The following is a 15975-nucleotide window of genomic DNA, read 5'->3' on the forward strand; positions in this document are numbered from 1 at the left end:
TGTCCAATCCTCAATGGCTATGTCATTCTTTTCATGGTTGTGCCCTGCCCCCTTCCCTCCTGTCTCAAAATTATAGGTGGACAGTAAGCCAGGTAGAGTGTCATCCATAGAATGGAGGCAAAATAAGAGCATATATTCATGCTAGAAAAGGGGGGGAAGAGAGGATGGAAAGGAGAGAGGCTGGACTAGAATAGGAGTTCTTATTTGAGAGTAGAGAAGATTATCTCTGTAGTTTCATAGATACATGGCTACACCCCAAAGACAGCCCTGTCCACTCTGTGTGCCAACAACAGATCGCTTTAGGGCAATGTTTGTTCATGGGGAGCCCGACAGAGCATCGCGTCTCTGTCTCTAGGTGTGTTTGTTGTGCTCACTAGTTTCCAAGAGTTCACTGAACATGATTAATCTTATCACATCCCAGAACTGTGACAGCCGTGTGAACGTTCAGAATGCTAGTGTCACATGACCACAGTTAAACAGAAATGGAGACTTCAAAAAATGGAAAACGAGGAGAAAAATGATGTATGATACACATATCTAGGTGATAAATGTGACTGGTTACAAAATTCCTCTCTCTGGGATTTCTTCCTGAGGATCGAGGTTGGAAACAAGGGTTTTCTGCTCAAACCAATGAAGGCTTAAAAGAATAAAATACACTCTGAGTCTAATGCTTCATGGGCTCACACACAGGAAACAGAAAGTGTACTCCAGACATCTCAATTCAAGGATACTTTTGCAAAGTCTCTTCAAAATAAGATCTTAGTTAATATCTACTTCCATAAGGTGGTCTGTGTTCTTAACGTGGATTCATGTAATGAGGTTTACATTTGCATTAAGAGATTTTTATAGTAGGGGAAAGGATTTATTAATGCGAATCCCCAGACGTCACTTTAAACTGCTGGAGGTATTTTCTGTGTAGCCCTATTAGTTAACGCCACCCTCTCTCATTTGGTCACCCCATTTTTTTAAAGCAGTAGCTGAATGAGATTGAAAACGGCTCATCTGAGATCAGTCAACCAGAAACGTATGTCAAACGGTGGGGGGGGAAACCCAATGATTCACCAGTAATACAAGCTTTCAACACAGATTTTTTTTTCTGTCACCTGAAAAACCTCATTTCACTGGCTGACTAAGTTTCTCTCAAAGCTGACATGAGGCTGTGAATAATAATCTGGGACACATTTGTCCTACTCACAGGATCATACGTGTGGAATGAAAGCTCCAAATCTTACCTCAGGAGTTTAATCCACACAGCATTTCTTACTTTAGGGGAAAGGAGTACAATGCAAAGTCTGCGTTAAAATGACACTGAAAGACCAGTTACCCACTCTACCAGGGAAGGTCAAAATATTTCTATGTCTCCCTAAGTCCCCTGAATTTAATTACCCTGCAATTTCACCCTCATGCCAACCTGCTCTCTAGTCCTAAACTTGTCTTAGTTTCTTGATTTGCATGCCTCTGTACAAGGTATACAAGAAAAACTTTTAAGACACACTGAAGTGTGAAAAATCTAACCACGGTCTTACCCACAAAAGCAGAAAATGAGCCCATTTTAGATAAAAACACCATGATCACCATCCAGCTAAGTTCTATGAGGGCAGGGCTTTGTTGACCTCACTGCCAAATATTCCTGGCGCCTAAAATGCTGCCTGGCACATAGAAGGTTTCCAGTAAATACTGACAGCTGAATGAATGAATGAATGAATGATTCATGACAGATGCTGTAAAGTAGCAGACAAAGAGGAAATTAGCAGGAATTTACTGAGCCAGGAACTGCCTTCAACACCTACCATAATCACTGTCATTTAACTACGAAATCAATCAAGTCCATCCATGAAACATGACTACATACAGGTACGAGTTAGGAGTGTAAGATTCACGTAGAATTCACTGAGCTTTCCAGTGTGAAAGGGGAAAGCGTGCCCATGTGTGACGAAGAGGATGGGGGAAGGAAGGTTTACACACAAAACAGCTCTCATTTCCCATGGAACAATTAAGTAAAAGGTCGTATAACTGAATTTTCAACTGACTCCAGAGCGTAGACCCTAAGGCTTAGGTTCACTGCGCTTGCTACTTATTAGCCAATCACTGAGTCACACAGAGAAACAGCTTAACTACATCAATGACTTGCAGTAGGATTTCCTCCTGGGTTGGAATGTCCCCCTGTATTAGATAACTTCTGAAAACATTTTGCCTGATGTGGCATTAAGACACCTGTTTGACAGTCTAATGCCATGCATGCAACGCAAATACACACTAGCAGGTAGTCTCAAAGTTCAGTCAAAAGAATCCCACACAAACCCATTCTTTGCCTGCAAACTATGAGTTCACCAGCTTCACGATGCATCCTGGTGTTTCGAAACCTCCACAAGAATAATACTCATAACACTAAGCTACTACTAATGCGCTCTACTGACTGCTGGTCACGGTGTGCCAGGCACCACTTCACACGCTTAGGACACGCACTATGGCTTGCAGTCCTGACAAGCAATGCTAGAGTCAGGTCCTACTGTTAGGTCCCCCTTTTGGAGATGAGAAAACTGAGGCTCGCGGAGGTAAAATCACTTGTCCAGGATCCAGTAAGTGAAGGAGCCATCATTCACTGTCCGCAGAGATCTTAAGAACTAAGACGGTATCGCCTCTTTGAACTTTCATTTTCTTTACCTGATCACCTTCTGACAACAGTACAAGCAGAGCTTTTACAAATAATTTTAATGCTAATCAAATTTATAGTCAAATACATGACACCTTTCCTTTCCAAAAAAAGGACACTCTGTGACAACTTTCGTTTCCAAGGAAGGATGATGGTCCTTCTTGCCCGCAAGCATGTTAACTTAGTAAGACTCTGACCCAGTTCCAGTTGTGCTGTGGACTGCTCTCCAGGCATCATTCTTTCTAAAACAGGATGGTGCTCAGGGTTTAAAAAAAAAAAAAGCATATCATCTATTTCAATGTATTAGCACCAACACCCTATATCGAAGCAAGTCAGGAGGTGCCTCCTTTGTTGACCCAAGGAGAGCTGCAAGAATATTCCTACCTCTGAAAGTTCAGCAGGGAAGCCAGCTCCACTGAGCATGACACAGGGGTCCTGCCTCCTCCCTAAAGCCAAGTCCTCACCCAGGACTCTCCACTTCAGAGCAAAGAAAACTGGCAAAGGCTTAGGAGTCAAACAGCTTGAGTTCCAATCAACCTTACCCCTTGCTATCTATGCAAATGTGGACCAGACGGTTTAACCTCTAAGATCTTCCATTTCCTCCTGATAATGGGAATTCTAAGATTTCCCCAAAAGGAATATTGTGACAGTTGCATGGGATAACATGTGGGAAGTGCTGGCCCACTTCCTGGTACACAGGAGATGGATAACAGACATAAAGTCTTCCCTCCTGAACGGTCTTCTGCGCCGGCGTGCAGGAGCTGACTCACACTGGCTTCCAAGAGATGACTACTCAATTTTCAGGAATCTTACTGGCCAGTTATTAAAAACACCCATCATTGAAAATTACATTATATATAAACTCAAATCATGCTAAAAACAAAGGTAATATGAGCATATATCCAGAAGGAACCCTACTTCAAAAAGACACCTGCACCCCAATGTTCATAGCAGCACTATTTACAATAGCCAAGACATGGAAACAGCCTAAATGTCCATCAACAGATGACTGGATAAAGAAGATGTGGTATATTTATACAATGGAATACTACTCAGCCATAAAAAATGACAACATAATGCCATTTGCCATTGGATGTCCCTAAAGAATGTCATTCTAAGTGAAGTAAGCCAGAAAGAGAAAGAAAAATACCATATGAGATCGCTCATTTGTGGAATCTAAAGAAAAGAAAAAAATAGAAAAAGACAAATGAACATAAATACATATCAGAAACAGACTCACAGACATAGAATACAAACTTGTGGTTGCCAGCAGAGAGGGGGGTGGGAAGGGACAGACTGGGAGTTCGAAATTTCTAGATACTGACAGGCGTATGTAGAATAGATAAACAAGATTATACTGTATAGCACAGGGAAATAGATACAAGATCTTGTGGTGGCTCACAGTGAAAAAGAATGCGACAATGAATATATGCGTGTTCATGTATAACTGAAAAGTTGAGATCTACACTGGAAATTGATACAACATTGTAAACTGACTATAACTCAATAAAAAAATGAAAAAAAAAACAAAGGCCATAAATAATCAAAGTTCATCACTTCCTAATTAGTTTCTTTCATTTTACTGCTCTCTCTCTCTGCTCTTGAGATCAGTCATGTCTATTGTCTACAAGGCAGTGGAAATGCCACCTGATGGTGGACTAGGGCACACCTCCAACTCCACGTTCAGTGATGTCACATTTGTGGCTGGAAACCAGCCATGGCAGGAGCATTCACAAGGAAACTGGACAACACAACAAGTCAGAGTTTACTGTCTTTGGAGGGCCAGTCACTCAGCATTCACCAGCACATCACTGGCATTCATATTTCATCTTCTTTCTGCCCCAGCATCCTCCATCTCTACTCTCTACAAGTTATCTACATAGATACACACCCGCATTAAACTTAAAACAAAAATGAAAACAAAAACCCAACACCCCTCCAGTTAGCATCCTTTTCCCCATTTCTTCATTGCCAAATTTACTGAAAATGTTCTATGTATGTTTAAGTCCAACAATTTCTTACCATCCACTCACTAATTCACTCATTTCACAAATATCTGAGCAACTTCTATTAGCCAGACACCATGAAAGGAACTGGGGACCCAAATATGACCAAACCCAACACGTTCCCTGCCCTGACGGAACTCTGGCATGTTGCGGTCTGACTCGTGCCTCCTTGAAATTCTCTAACACCCTATTAATTCTTCTTTATTCTCCTCCTTTGCCTTCCTTAAAAAAATTCACAATTTCCTCAAATGTTCTGTCTTCTTTTCCTTCATGGCCTGCACCGAAAAAAGTCAAGATTTCCTCCAGGTTTTGACTGTTTATGTCTCTTCTTTCTTGCTCGGGAATTTCATGCATTACTGTGGTTTTATCCTTTCCCAAACCTCAGAAAACTGATTTTTCCTCTAGCCTTTCCATCGCAGCAAACTGACACCGCCAGCCACTCAACTGTTGAAGCCAGAAACCCAAAAATCCTTGTTTCCTGCCTTGCCCTCACCCCTTCACCCCAGAGTCAGCAAGTCCTCTTAGATCTGCATCCAAAACTTATCCCAAATGCACCGTAACCCTGCATCCCAGTCTCTGTCACCACCCTCGGCCAAGACCATTTCTTTTTCCGTCAGTCTGTACAAAAGTCTCCTAACCCTCATCTCCGCTCTACTCTCGCCCCCTAACCACGCACTACAAGAAGCCAGAGTGAACTTTCAAATATAAACATTCTCTCCACATTAAACAAACAAAACAACAGTAAGGAAACCCTCCAAAATCTTCCCCATTCCACGCAGAACAAAATCCACTCTTGCTTCCACGGCCAACATGCCCTTCGTTACCTGGGCCTGCCCACCCCTGACCTCACTCCGTCCAACCCCCACGCGCTCGTTACCCCAGGTCTGGAGCCCTCTGCCCACATCTTAGCAGGGCTAGCCCCTCCGCTCATCCACGGGGATTCAGGAGGCCTTCCCTGACCAACCGATGGGAATGCACCCCAGCCAGGCCCAACCACCACTCCCCATCACACTGTTCATCCCTTGTTGGTTATTTAGCGTCTGTCCTCCTTGACTGGAAGGGAAGCCGCACAGGAGCAAGGACCTTGACCTCTTATTCACCGGGACACCCCTGGATGCCTGGAAGCAGGCCAGGCACGTGGTGGATAATAGATATTTGTCGATGAATGAATCCATGGAGCAAGATGCAAAAGACAGAAAAAGGCACAAATAATTGGAAATAAAGACCCTGAAAAGAGGGGGTTGTCTGGGACTGCCCAGAAGAATGAGAATAGCAATCTGATACTTAATTGCTAATAGTACGAATCAAATTTCCATCTTTATTACTCTGACTTGCCCATGGCGGGAACTATTTTAGCGGCCCGGTAATTCAGTCAGCGCCTGTGCTGATAAGTCTATGTTCATTTTCATGTCTAGGTCAGAAGATTAAAAAAAAAAGAAAGAAAATCCCAGGCTTTAAAGATTTTCCGGCATCCTCAAAATCATTTCTGAGAGGCAGCGTCCCCTGGGCCCCCCTCGGTATTTGTGCTGTAATAAATACCCATCACAGACCCAGAGCAGGGCGGACAGGGCGGGGCGAGGCAGAGGGGCCTGTGCCCCGGTGCCCGAGGGGAGCCGCGAGATGTTTGTGCTTCTTAATTGAAGCTTCGCAGCCTCACCCCCTGCTTCCAAGTCACAGCGGACAGCAGGCCTTCTACTTGGCTTCCTCCAGCTACTCCCTTCTTATCTGATCTAATACAGGGAGGGGCGGCGGGGAGGGAGGAGCAGGGAGGGAAGGAGGGAGGTGGGAGGAAAGGAGGAGGAAGGAGGGAAACCAGGGACCGAGGGAGATCACAAAGAGCCACCGACTCAGGGCTTCACCTCTGCAGCCTTCCCTGGGCAGCAGGGGACGCTCGCTGGTGGAAACACGCAGAGTCAACGAGCCCAGCCCAGTACCTCATCAAGGACCTCACAGCTCGAGGCGACACCGGGAATCCGCTGCTCTTGGGTTCGGGGGGCGATGGAGCGTGGCAGCCGCCCCAGGCTCCTCTGTGCGGGGGCCGCTGGGGCTTCCCGTTCTCCCGGGGAGGGTGCGCGGGCTGGGCGCTCCCGGGCGGCTGCGGGCTGCGCGCGCCGAGGACCCCATTGCTCCTGACGGGGCGGGAATGGAGGGGAAACAGAGGCAAGCAGAACGTCAAGGCTTGCAACAAGGAAGCGCAGTCCCCTGTCCCATCCCCAAGCCCTGCTGCCTAGAAGCAACCGTGCACAAGTCCTTTAGCTTTTCAGTTTCTGGTATTTATCACAATATTTATAAAATAACATAAAATTGTCGTGTTATTTCTTTTTTTCAATTTTAGAATTGTCTTACTGACTTTCTACTATAGAAGACTAGGACTTAGTCCTTCTTACATGGTCACCAACACACACACACACAGTCTTCACTCTTCATCTTCCAAATATATTTCTCTCACAATAAATATAATTTGAATTCTCGCAACTCGTCACGGTGATAGTCAAGATTTACATTATTACGTTCTTGAAAATGTTGCTCATAAACCATCTGCCCAATGTATCCTCCCATTTTTCTTTCACGAATCCTCTGAGATATAAGTCATAACCACTCGCTGGGCAAAAATTAAAAAGTCTGATACTACCAAGTGATGGTGAGAACGGGGAACGTGGGGGCCTCTCATCCGCTGCCACAGTCATTTCAAGAGCTATGTCTTGGCCTCAGCACAGGGAACACGTGTCCACCTGTGGTCCTCACTTCAGCAGCCTCACTTCTGTGGTTATGCCTTACAGAAACCCACAGGTGTGTGCTCACAAAAAGTTACTGCAGCATAGTGAAAATAACTTAAATTCCAAATCCAGAAGAACGGACGGATGGTGATCATTAAGTCCTACACGACAGTTACAGTGAATGAGCTATAGCTGTATCCTCATTCATGAATCTTAAAAGTTCAATGCTAAATGAAAAGAAAAGAAAGCAATGCCATTTACATGAAGTTTGCAAAGACACAGACAATGCTGTCTGATATTCACTAGTATATACTTATTAAGTAAAAACATACAAACCATCATAGAAATGAAAAGTGCCAGATTCAGGACCGTGGTTATTTCTATAGAGAGAGGGTAGGGACCAGGGTCAAGGATTGTTATTCTCTGCACGTTGGAAACTATATCCTAATTTTAAAAAAAGAAAAAAATCTAACTTTCATGAGCTGAGCTTTCACTGAAAATGTTTCTTCTTAAAGGCGATGTCAAATAAAAGAAATCCCACTCTTTTCATGTGCCCCAGTCTTGAAATTCAGGAATAAAGTACTCTTCATGTAGGAAAGGGCTTCTGAAACGTGTTTGTTGTTTCTTTCCTGCTGCCTGAATCACACAAGAAGAGATCTTAAGAACAACCTAGTGCCAAGATGTTGATTCTAAATTAGCAGGTAAGAATTTGTGCAAACTGTGTGTGTATACATTATTCTAGGAAAAGGGGACAAGATTCTATGAGATTCTCAAAGAGGTCAGGACCCCCAATACAGGCAGATCCTCTGAGCCGGTCTCCTGATACAAAGTGGAGCCCAGGCCCTGAGCTGCAGCTGCCCTGGGAGGTCCCCGGTCCCTGTCCTGTACGCTGTCCGTGGAGGCCGGGGTTCTCAGGGTAACCTTGCGGTTTGAAGTCAAACAGACAGAAGTCCAAATTGGGCTCGGGTGACTCTGGAGGAGTTACTTTCTGTGCCTGTATTTTCTCCTCTAAAACGAGGGTAACAGTTGTTGTGAGCATTAAGTGACTTCATACCTGTAAACGGCATGGCCCAGTGCCTGGCACACCGCCTGCTCCCAAGAGACACTAAGTGTGATCAGGGCCACATCTCCCTGTTCCCGGCTCTCCGTTTCTTCCTATCACTTCACAGCTGGACTCAGTGACTCACATAATTACTTATGTGATGTCTGTCTCCCCCAGGACTGTTCGTTAAGGGAAGGAATCTTATCTGCGCTATTCTTGGCCAGACACAGAATGAGAATGTGTTAAATGGATGGATAAAAGGATGAAGGAAAGAATGAGTGCCTCTACTTATACAGAGTTACTGGTGGTTGTGAGAGCTAAAAGTTACTAAAAAAACAAAACGAAAGCACAGACTATGAGGCATGCAACTTCTAAGCTATGTATCAGCAGTAATCTTTCTATAGAACTTCTAGCTGTTTGGTAGGATGATGGTCAAGAACAGTTATTAAAGGAATAAAAGAAACAACTGTTTCCTTTGACAAAGCCCAGCTCAACAGCGACCAGATGGAGAAGCAAGGAGCGAAGGCACCCCCGGGCTGGAGAGTCCCACGACCAGAGGAGAGATGATCAGTGATGAGGGTGGACGAAGGAATGCTGCCTACCATTTCAGTAAACACAGAATGTTGCCTGCCCTTCCCGTAAACAACGAATGTCGTCCACCATCAAGCCATCACCACTGTAGCCAGCCTCAAAGGTGCACCTGAGGGGAAGTGGGATGGAGGCCCTAGATGGCTGAAATGCAAATCAATGGAGTAATTTCAATGAGCGCAGACTCTTATATTTTCCCATATACAGAAAAGCACTAAAATCATTAACTTGAAATGTCTGCTTGTTTGTGATGAGCAATAACCTTTTGAATTTCGACTACATTTTTTTCTGTTTGTTTTTTTGTTTGTTTTCTCAGCGAAAACTCAGTTCCTGGTGCCTCCCTGACCTCTTGGGTACAGGCCCCCTCAGAGCTATCTGAGAGGCTTCCTTCCCATGCTTTTGTCCTCAGTCATGTCTCCAAATAAAACCTAATTCTCAACGTTCAAGTTGTGTAGGGTTTTTGTTTTTTTTTTTTCAGTTGACATAAGGTTAAAATATTGCTTGACTGGACCAAAGGGGAGGGTCTGCAGTCACTTGTCACATCCTCTGTTGTCAGTAAAGCAAAGCAGAAGGAAGTTGGGAGGCAGATACCGAGCGGATGCAAAGAGCAAGTGGGAAGCTGGAGGGCCGATAGGCTGCTCTCTCAGCAGTAAGGTCAGCGGCGCAATTACTCCCATCGGTTGAGAGGACACAGGGGAAAGGCATTCTCCTAGAAGCCCAGGGGAGGTCCTTTGGCTCACAGCTTTCTTGGCTTGAGCTTGGGTCAAAATGATAACCGGGCTCTTGCCTTTTCCACGCCTCTGAGATTTACAGAGAGTCAACTGAGCGCTGACGTCTATTTAAATTATCTCCAAGTACTCCCAGGCAGGAAGGTGATCAGAATTTAATGAATCATCTCAGCTTGTTGCCCCTCAAAAGCGCTGCTCTTATCTCTCTACCCAGAAGTAGAAAGAGGCAGGGAATGGGATAAAAAGGCAGGATTTTTTAAAAGATACAATTTTTCATCAGACAAGGCAGGAGAATAAATCGGCTACATTTTTCAAAAGTTCAAATGTAAGGGCCTTATAATGACTGAAAAATGGGGTCTGCATGTCAAATTGTTAGTAATTACGGATTGGATAGAGGGAGAAAATTACAGTATGTGCTTGAACTTTTAATTCACCTTCGTCTTTCTTAGCATCTATAACCCATGGGATAAAATGAATATGCCTTAATTTTTTTTAATGAAAATAGGCTATTAAATAAACTTGTTCTTTAACTGGAAGACGACGTGCATTCCAGTCTAAACCTCACCTGTATGTGGAATTCCAAAAGGCCCCTTCCAAGACTCAGGTAAAAGCCTGAGTAATCTCCAGAGTAAGTAAACAGATTCCAATTTAGTGGTGTTCTGTGATGGATAACACTCACTGGAATGCAGAGATTCAAGGCGAGCTGTTAACAAACTGTTATCATTTGCAACCACTCCTCCGTGTGAACCAAGATTTCTCAGTAGTAAGCAACCGAAACAGTCTAGCAATACAAACTTGCAATTAGCAGAGATACCTTTCAATTACAAGTCTGGGGCTCACAAAAACTTTATAGTCCTCTCTGATTTTCCTAAGAGAGTAAAGAGTTTGAACACATAGAAAGCATTTATCTTTAGGAAATAAGCCTTGTTATTTTATGGTCTAAGGTGAAATACAACAAAATGTTATACTTCCAATTTTTTTAACGGGAGTTTGAGAATTACTGATTTAAGTCCTTCCTCTGTACACATGCCCTGCTTGATAGCAACACTTTAAAGTGACTTACGATTTGTCGTGATTGTGGGACAGGGAAAAGAGATCGTAAACCAAGCACACTCCAAACACCGTGATGCCCGTCTCTTTTACCAGCATCGCGCAAGTCCCCAGAAACAAACTGAGCAGCAGGAAGAAGGGGGAAGCCGTGGGAGGGACGCGCTCCCCAGCACAGCACTGGTCCACACTCCTGAAAAATAGGGCCGAGATTCTTTTACTCTTAAAAAGAAATGTGAGTCGTTAAGAAATACCACCTTTTCAAGATAAGATCTAACATCAATGTCATGGTAGTCTAAGTAGGTGAGCAAAGATTTTTCTTCAAGAATGTTCAGCAAAGAATTGTTTTAAATTGCAAAGACGGAAAAAAGTAACAATACTGAATTTGAGACTTAAATTAAGGCATATATAAATTCTGGTAAATTATGTCCTTCAGCAAATGAACACCAAAAAACGAACACCATTTAAAATTCTACCATCGAGATATATTTAAGTGACATGGAAAGATGTTCAAGCAAATATATTTTAAGAGAATAATACAGGTTACTAAGCCATAGGCATGAATGCCGGAGCCAGGCTCCCTGGGTTCAAATCACAGCTCTGCAGGTGAGTAAGAGAATAACACGGGGCGGTCAGTGGCCTCTCTGGGCCTCCCTTACGTGGGAGATGGGATCGCAGTGTTGCAGGGAACAGTCAATAAATGACTTACCACATGTCAAGTGTTCATCATGACAATTTTTTTTTTTTTTTTTTTTTTTTAGTGAAAGTGTTTCATACGCTTCTGTACAAAGAAATCAGCAGATGTACGTACAAAGCCACAAGCATCCTTCCCCTCTGTGATGCAAACACAGATGTTCTGGTCTTTTCCTTTTCTTCTGGCTAATCTGTATTTTAAAATTTGTTTCCTATGAGGCTGTTATTAGGTAAAGCCTTTTTTCCCTCAGCATAGTTTCCAGCAGGGATTTCCTAAAACCCTCCAGTGGCTGTAAAGTCCTTTCTCACCTTACAAAGCAGAATCGGCCCCACACCAGGAAGCCACACTGCTCCTTCAGCAGGGGCCTTCCACACCTGTTTTTGGCTCCTACTCCTTTGAAGGCCAGCACACCCACAGTTGTGACATCTCACCCTGATTGTTACGTCCTGGAACAAACCTGAATTACACACCAGATTTGTAGCAGGCATGCTTTTTTTCTCTGAAGCTGGTTGATGGCTTAAATTACTCCCAGTGAGAATGGCCTGCACCACAGAAACTCGTAACACTGTGTGGCTCATTAATCCACAGACACGGATGCGCTGCCGGCCCACTCATGTTCCCAAAAACATTAACTCACAGAAAAAATTCAGACTCAATTATTAACCTCCTTCTAACACCGGAGTAAACAGGAAACGACTGCTGAATTGGGGCTTATATTTTTTTAAGATTTTTACAACATCGCACTTTATGTAACCAGCAATGCAGCAGGAGGCTGCGAAGCCAGGACCAGGAGACTGGTGCCGTCCTAAGGAGAGGCCGTGCTCTTTAAGCCAAAACTTCATAAAGCGTAATTCATTCATTCTTGATCCAAGGTCTGAGATGGTTGACATCAAGGCTTCTCAATTTCAGCTCTACTGGTGTTTCAGGAAGATGATTCTTTGTTACGTTAGGGCTGTCCTGTACACTGCAGGATCCTTGGCCTCCACTCACCAAATGCCAGTTGCTCCTTTCCAGTTGTGACAAGCAAAAATATCTCCAGACATTGCCAAATGTCCCCTGGGGCAAGGTGGGCAAATTTTCCGCATGCTGAGAATCACCGGTTTAGAACAGGGCTCTTCAGAGTCACTGGGCTTTGTAAGCTCGTGGGCCGATGAACTGACCCAAAGATCAAGGTTCACAGATCCTCAGCCAGGCAGCCCTCCGTGAAGTAGGGCAGCGTGGTTTACTGGCCCGCTTTTCTGAGTCACGCTCTGAGTCATCTGCCTCCACTCACGTTCTTTTTAACCTCTCCCCTCCATTCTCTGCGTGGATACATCACAACTCAGGTGAGACTCCAATCACATTGGGAGGAAAGGAGCAATATAATGGGAAACTGTTTTATAGCTTTTCAGTCTCCCAAAGCAAGGAGCTTCTGCATTTTGATAAAAGAATGTGTAAACTGGAAACACAGCTGAGAATACTGCGCTCCATTCAGGCCTATTATTTTAGGCTCTGAGCTACTTTAATGGGGATGATAAAAAGGGCAAAAAATATGTAGGACCAAAATGAAAAAAATAAATCAAACAAGTCACAGTTAAATACAAGAGAGGACTATACCCAGTATATTCTGGCTCAGAGCTAAGATTTCAAATTCCATTCTCGGTAAGAACCTACAAATACGGGGACATCAAGAAGGAAGAGCTTGTCTTCCCAGCACTGGGAAAGCAGTCCTTCTGAAAGGCTATGGCAGGCTTCCGGATGTGGCTGCAAGAGCCTTCGGTGAGGGGAGGGCTGCAGATCCCAGGTCTCCAGGAAGCGTGCTGAGCATCTTAGTGCCGAGAAACCTCCCTCCTCTCTCAGGCAGAAGCTCAGAGTCTACACACACACACACACACACAGCACAAATTCCCAGGGAACAGCACGGCTGTAATCACAGAGAAGGGTGTTCTTTGCCACACGTACCTATTGTAGGAGAGAAAGGCGAGCAGAAACAGCAGGCATGCTAGCACGTCAGCTCTGCCCACAATTCCAGCCACCTAGAAAGTTTGGGGGAAAAAAAAAATCTCAGAACACTACTTTAAGAAAATTATTACAGAAATGTATTTGTTTTGATGAATGAAAGGAATGATAAATTAGAAAACATACTGTTCTTCAAATTCTGATATCTGATGAACCACCTCTGGTTGTCCAATGCATTTAACAGTAAGTTTATAGAAGGAGGAAAAGAAAAAGGAAGGGGCCAGATTTCCACGCTTAACTTCATTTTGAACCTTTCTTCTGTAGATGGTCAGTTCACAGCAACACAGTGCATGCCTTCATTGGTTTTCTCAAAATGTTTTTTGAGCAATGAGTGAGTGCTAGACTGTGCTAATGGAACAGAGGATGTTTCCAGAATACTAGGAAAGACTACCACGGAATGGAGTGAGTGTGAACTCATGATGGCTCTAGGTGAGCGTGCGTGCGTGCATGTGTGTGTGTGTGCTTCTTAGCTCTGTCACTGAAAGGGGTCTGAAAGCAAGATACGCCAGTAGCAAAGAGCCATCCTGGCTCCTGGCACTAACCAGAGGCTGCAGCTCCACTACAGAGAGCACGGGCTCCTTAGAGAAGTGGCTGATTCCAGGGCTGAGCTCGGGCGATGTAAGAGGTGCCTGGGTATCTTCTCAAGGTAGGAAGTAAGGAAGGGATCAAAAAATACCAGGTACACGTGAAAAAACACAGAAGCCAATGACAACAGGCTCCCACTGACCAAATATGAGACAATTTGAATATCATACTAAATAAGGACAGTAATTAATTATAAGCCATTGAGAAAACAGACATCCATGAGTGCATACCAATGATAAACACACAGACAGATGGATGGTTGGATGGATGGATGGATGAATACATATATAATAACTACATATATACATGCAGAAAGCAAGTGAACAGGAAAGAATGGAGAGCTCTTCTTTACAATGAAAAGCCAGTTGATAAATGTAGAGGGTGCAGTACAGCTGAAAAATAGCCATTTTGCTTCCAGAAAGAGTAAAAAGACTGGATCCAACAGGAAACATCACAAAATATCAACTGACGCTAAATCTAAAATGTGAAAGTCTGATGGAGCACGGAGGATCTGCAAGGCTTCAAAGCATTTCCTCCCAATGACTTACGAACTGGAAAAATAAAAAGAATAATTATACTATGGAGAAAGTGTATTACATTGCATTACACCTTGACTGAGTAATCGACCAGGACCTCACCAATGCAGGGCACGAGAACGTGGCATGCCTCTGCAGGTGACACCCTGAGAAGGCACAACAGCACTTAGGTGGCATTCCAGCCAGGGGTCCATAACCTGAAACAATCCTGAGAAAACACCAGACAAACCCAGGATGAGGAATGCTCTATTTAAATAAATAAATTAATATTTTAGATTAAAAGTATAAAATATAATAATTCTGTATTAGTTTGTAACATTACAATTTTATTATGTTTTAATATCTTCTCATTTATATATTATAATCAATTGCATTACATCTCATAACTATCATAATAAACACTGCATATAACATACTTTCATATATTATAGGTATGATATATTTTACTCATATTATATATGTATATCTTATGCATTTATATTATTTTATATGATATTCTATATTTAGATATTCTTATATTATGTATTCTTATATTACACATTTAATATATTATGTTATTTTTATGTTATAAAATTTCAATATAATATACATGTAAATCATGAATTATAGATTATATAATATATATTTATTATATACTCATAATTATGTAGCATAGCATACATTATGATATTATAATAAATACATTAATAAAACTTTGTATTATACACATCCTAATATACATTTTAAATTATATTTGAAGATATAAATAATGTAACAGAAAGACAATGAAGCCTGGTGACTGTTCCAAACTTAAGACGAAAGGGGACTAAAGAGAAACATGACTAATGGCCTTGGTTTTAGAAAATATATAACTAAATTATTAAGGTATAAAGGGGCATGAATTATGCAACTTAACTCTCAAATGCTTCAGAAAACAAATATTTTTACATATTGAGGGAGAAAGAGAGAAAGGAAGATAAAACAAAATGTGGCAAAATGTTACAAACTGGTGACTCTGAATAAAAAGTATATGTTCATTATATTTTTTAAGTTTGAAAATACTTTTTAACGTGTTACTTCAGAAAGAGACTGAAATGGAAGAGGGTTGGAGGACAGAAGGCTATTTTTTAATCTGTATTATTTCATTATTCAAAATGTGCGTGCATTTCTCTTAACTTCGTGAAATACAAGAAATAAAAACTACAGAGGAAAAAAATGGGGTATGGTTCAAAAAGTGCTTCAAAGACAAGGTCATGTATAAGGAAGAGTTCACAAGGGAAGTGAACAGGCTTGACATTTCAGGCACAAAAAACAGCCTTACCCAAATCATAAGGGACCTGAAGTCCACAGTGTGTTGGAGAATCAATCAACAATTAATAACAGAAAATAGTTTTCTGGGAAA

The 15975-nt window shown here is 42.6% G+C and overlaps 1 protein-coding gene across 4 annotated transcripts in view; it reads right to left on the reverse strand.

Moving 5' to 3' along the window:
* TMTC1 (transmembrane O-mannosyltransferase targeting cadherins 1) overlaps positions 1-15975 on the reverse strand; it is a 239362-nt gene that overhangs the window by 196691 nt on the left and 26696 nt on the right. For 3 of the 4 annotated variants that reach the window (XM_074357366.1, XM_074357368.1, XM_074357365.1), the window contains exons 3-5: positions 13417-13490; positions 10798-10974; positions 6594-6788 (exon numbers count right to left, since the gene is read on the reverse strand). In XM_074357366.1, the coding sequence (XP_074213467.1) occupies positions 6594-6788; positions 10798-10974; positions 13417-13490 (446 nt within the window). The remainder of the gene's footprint in view (positions 1-6593; positions 6789-10797; positions 10975-13416; positions 13491-15975) is intronic. The other variant, XM_074357367.1, reaches the window with a different exon arrangement.

Source organism: Camelus bactrianus, chromosome 34, assembly GCF_048773025.1.
Source record: "Camelus bactrianus isolate YW-2024 breed Bactrian camel chromosome 34, ASM4877302v1, whole genome shotgun sequence".
Lineage (NCBI taxonomy): Eukaryota > Metazoa > Chordata > Mammalia > Artiodactyla > Camelidae > Camelus > Camelus bactrianus.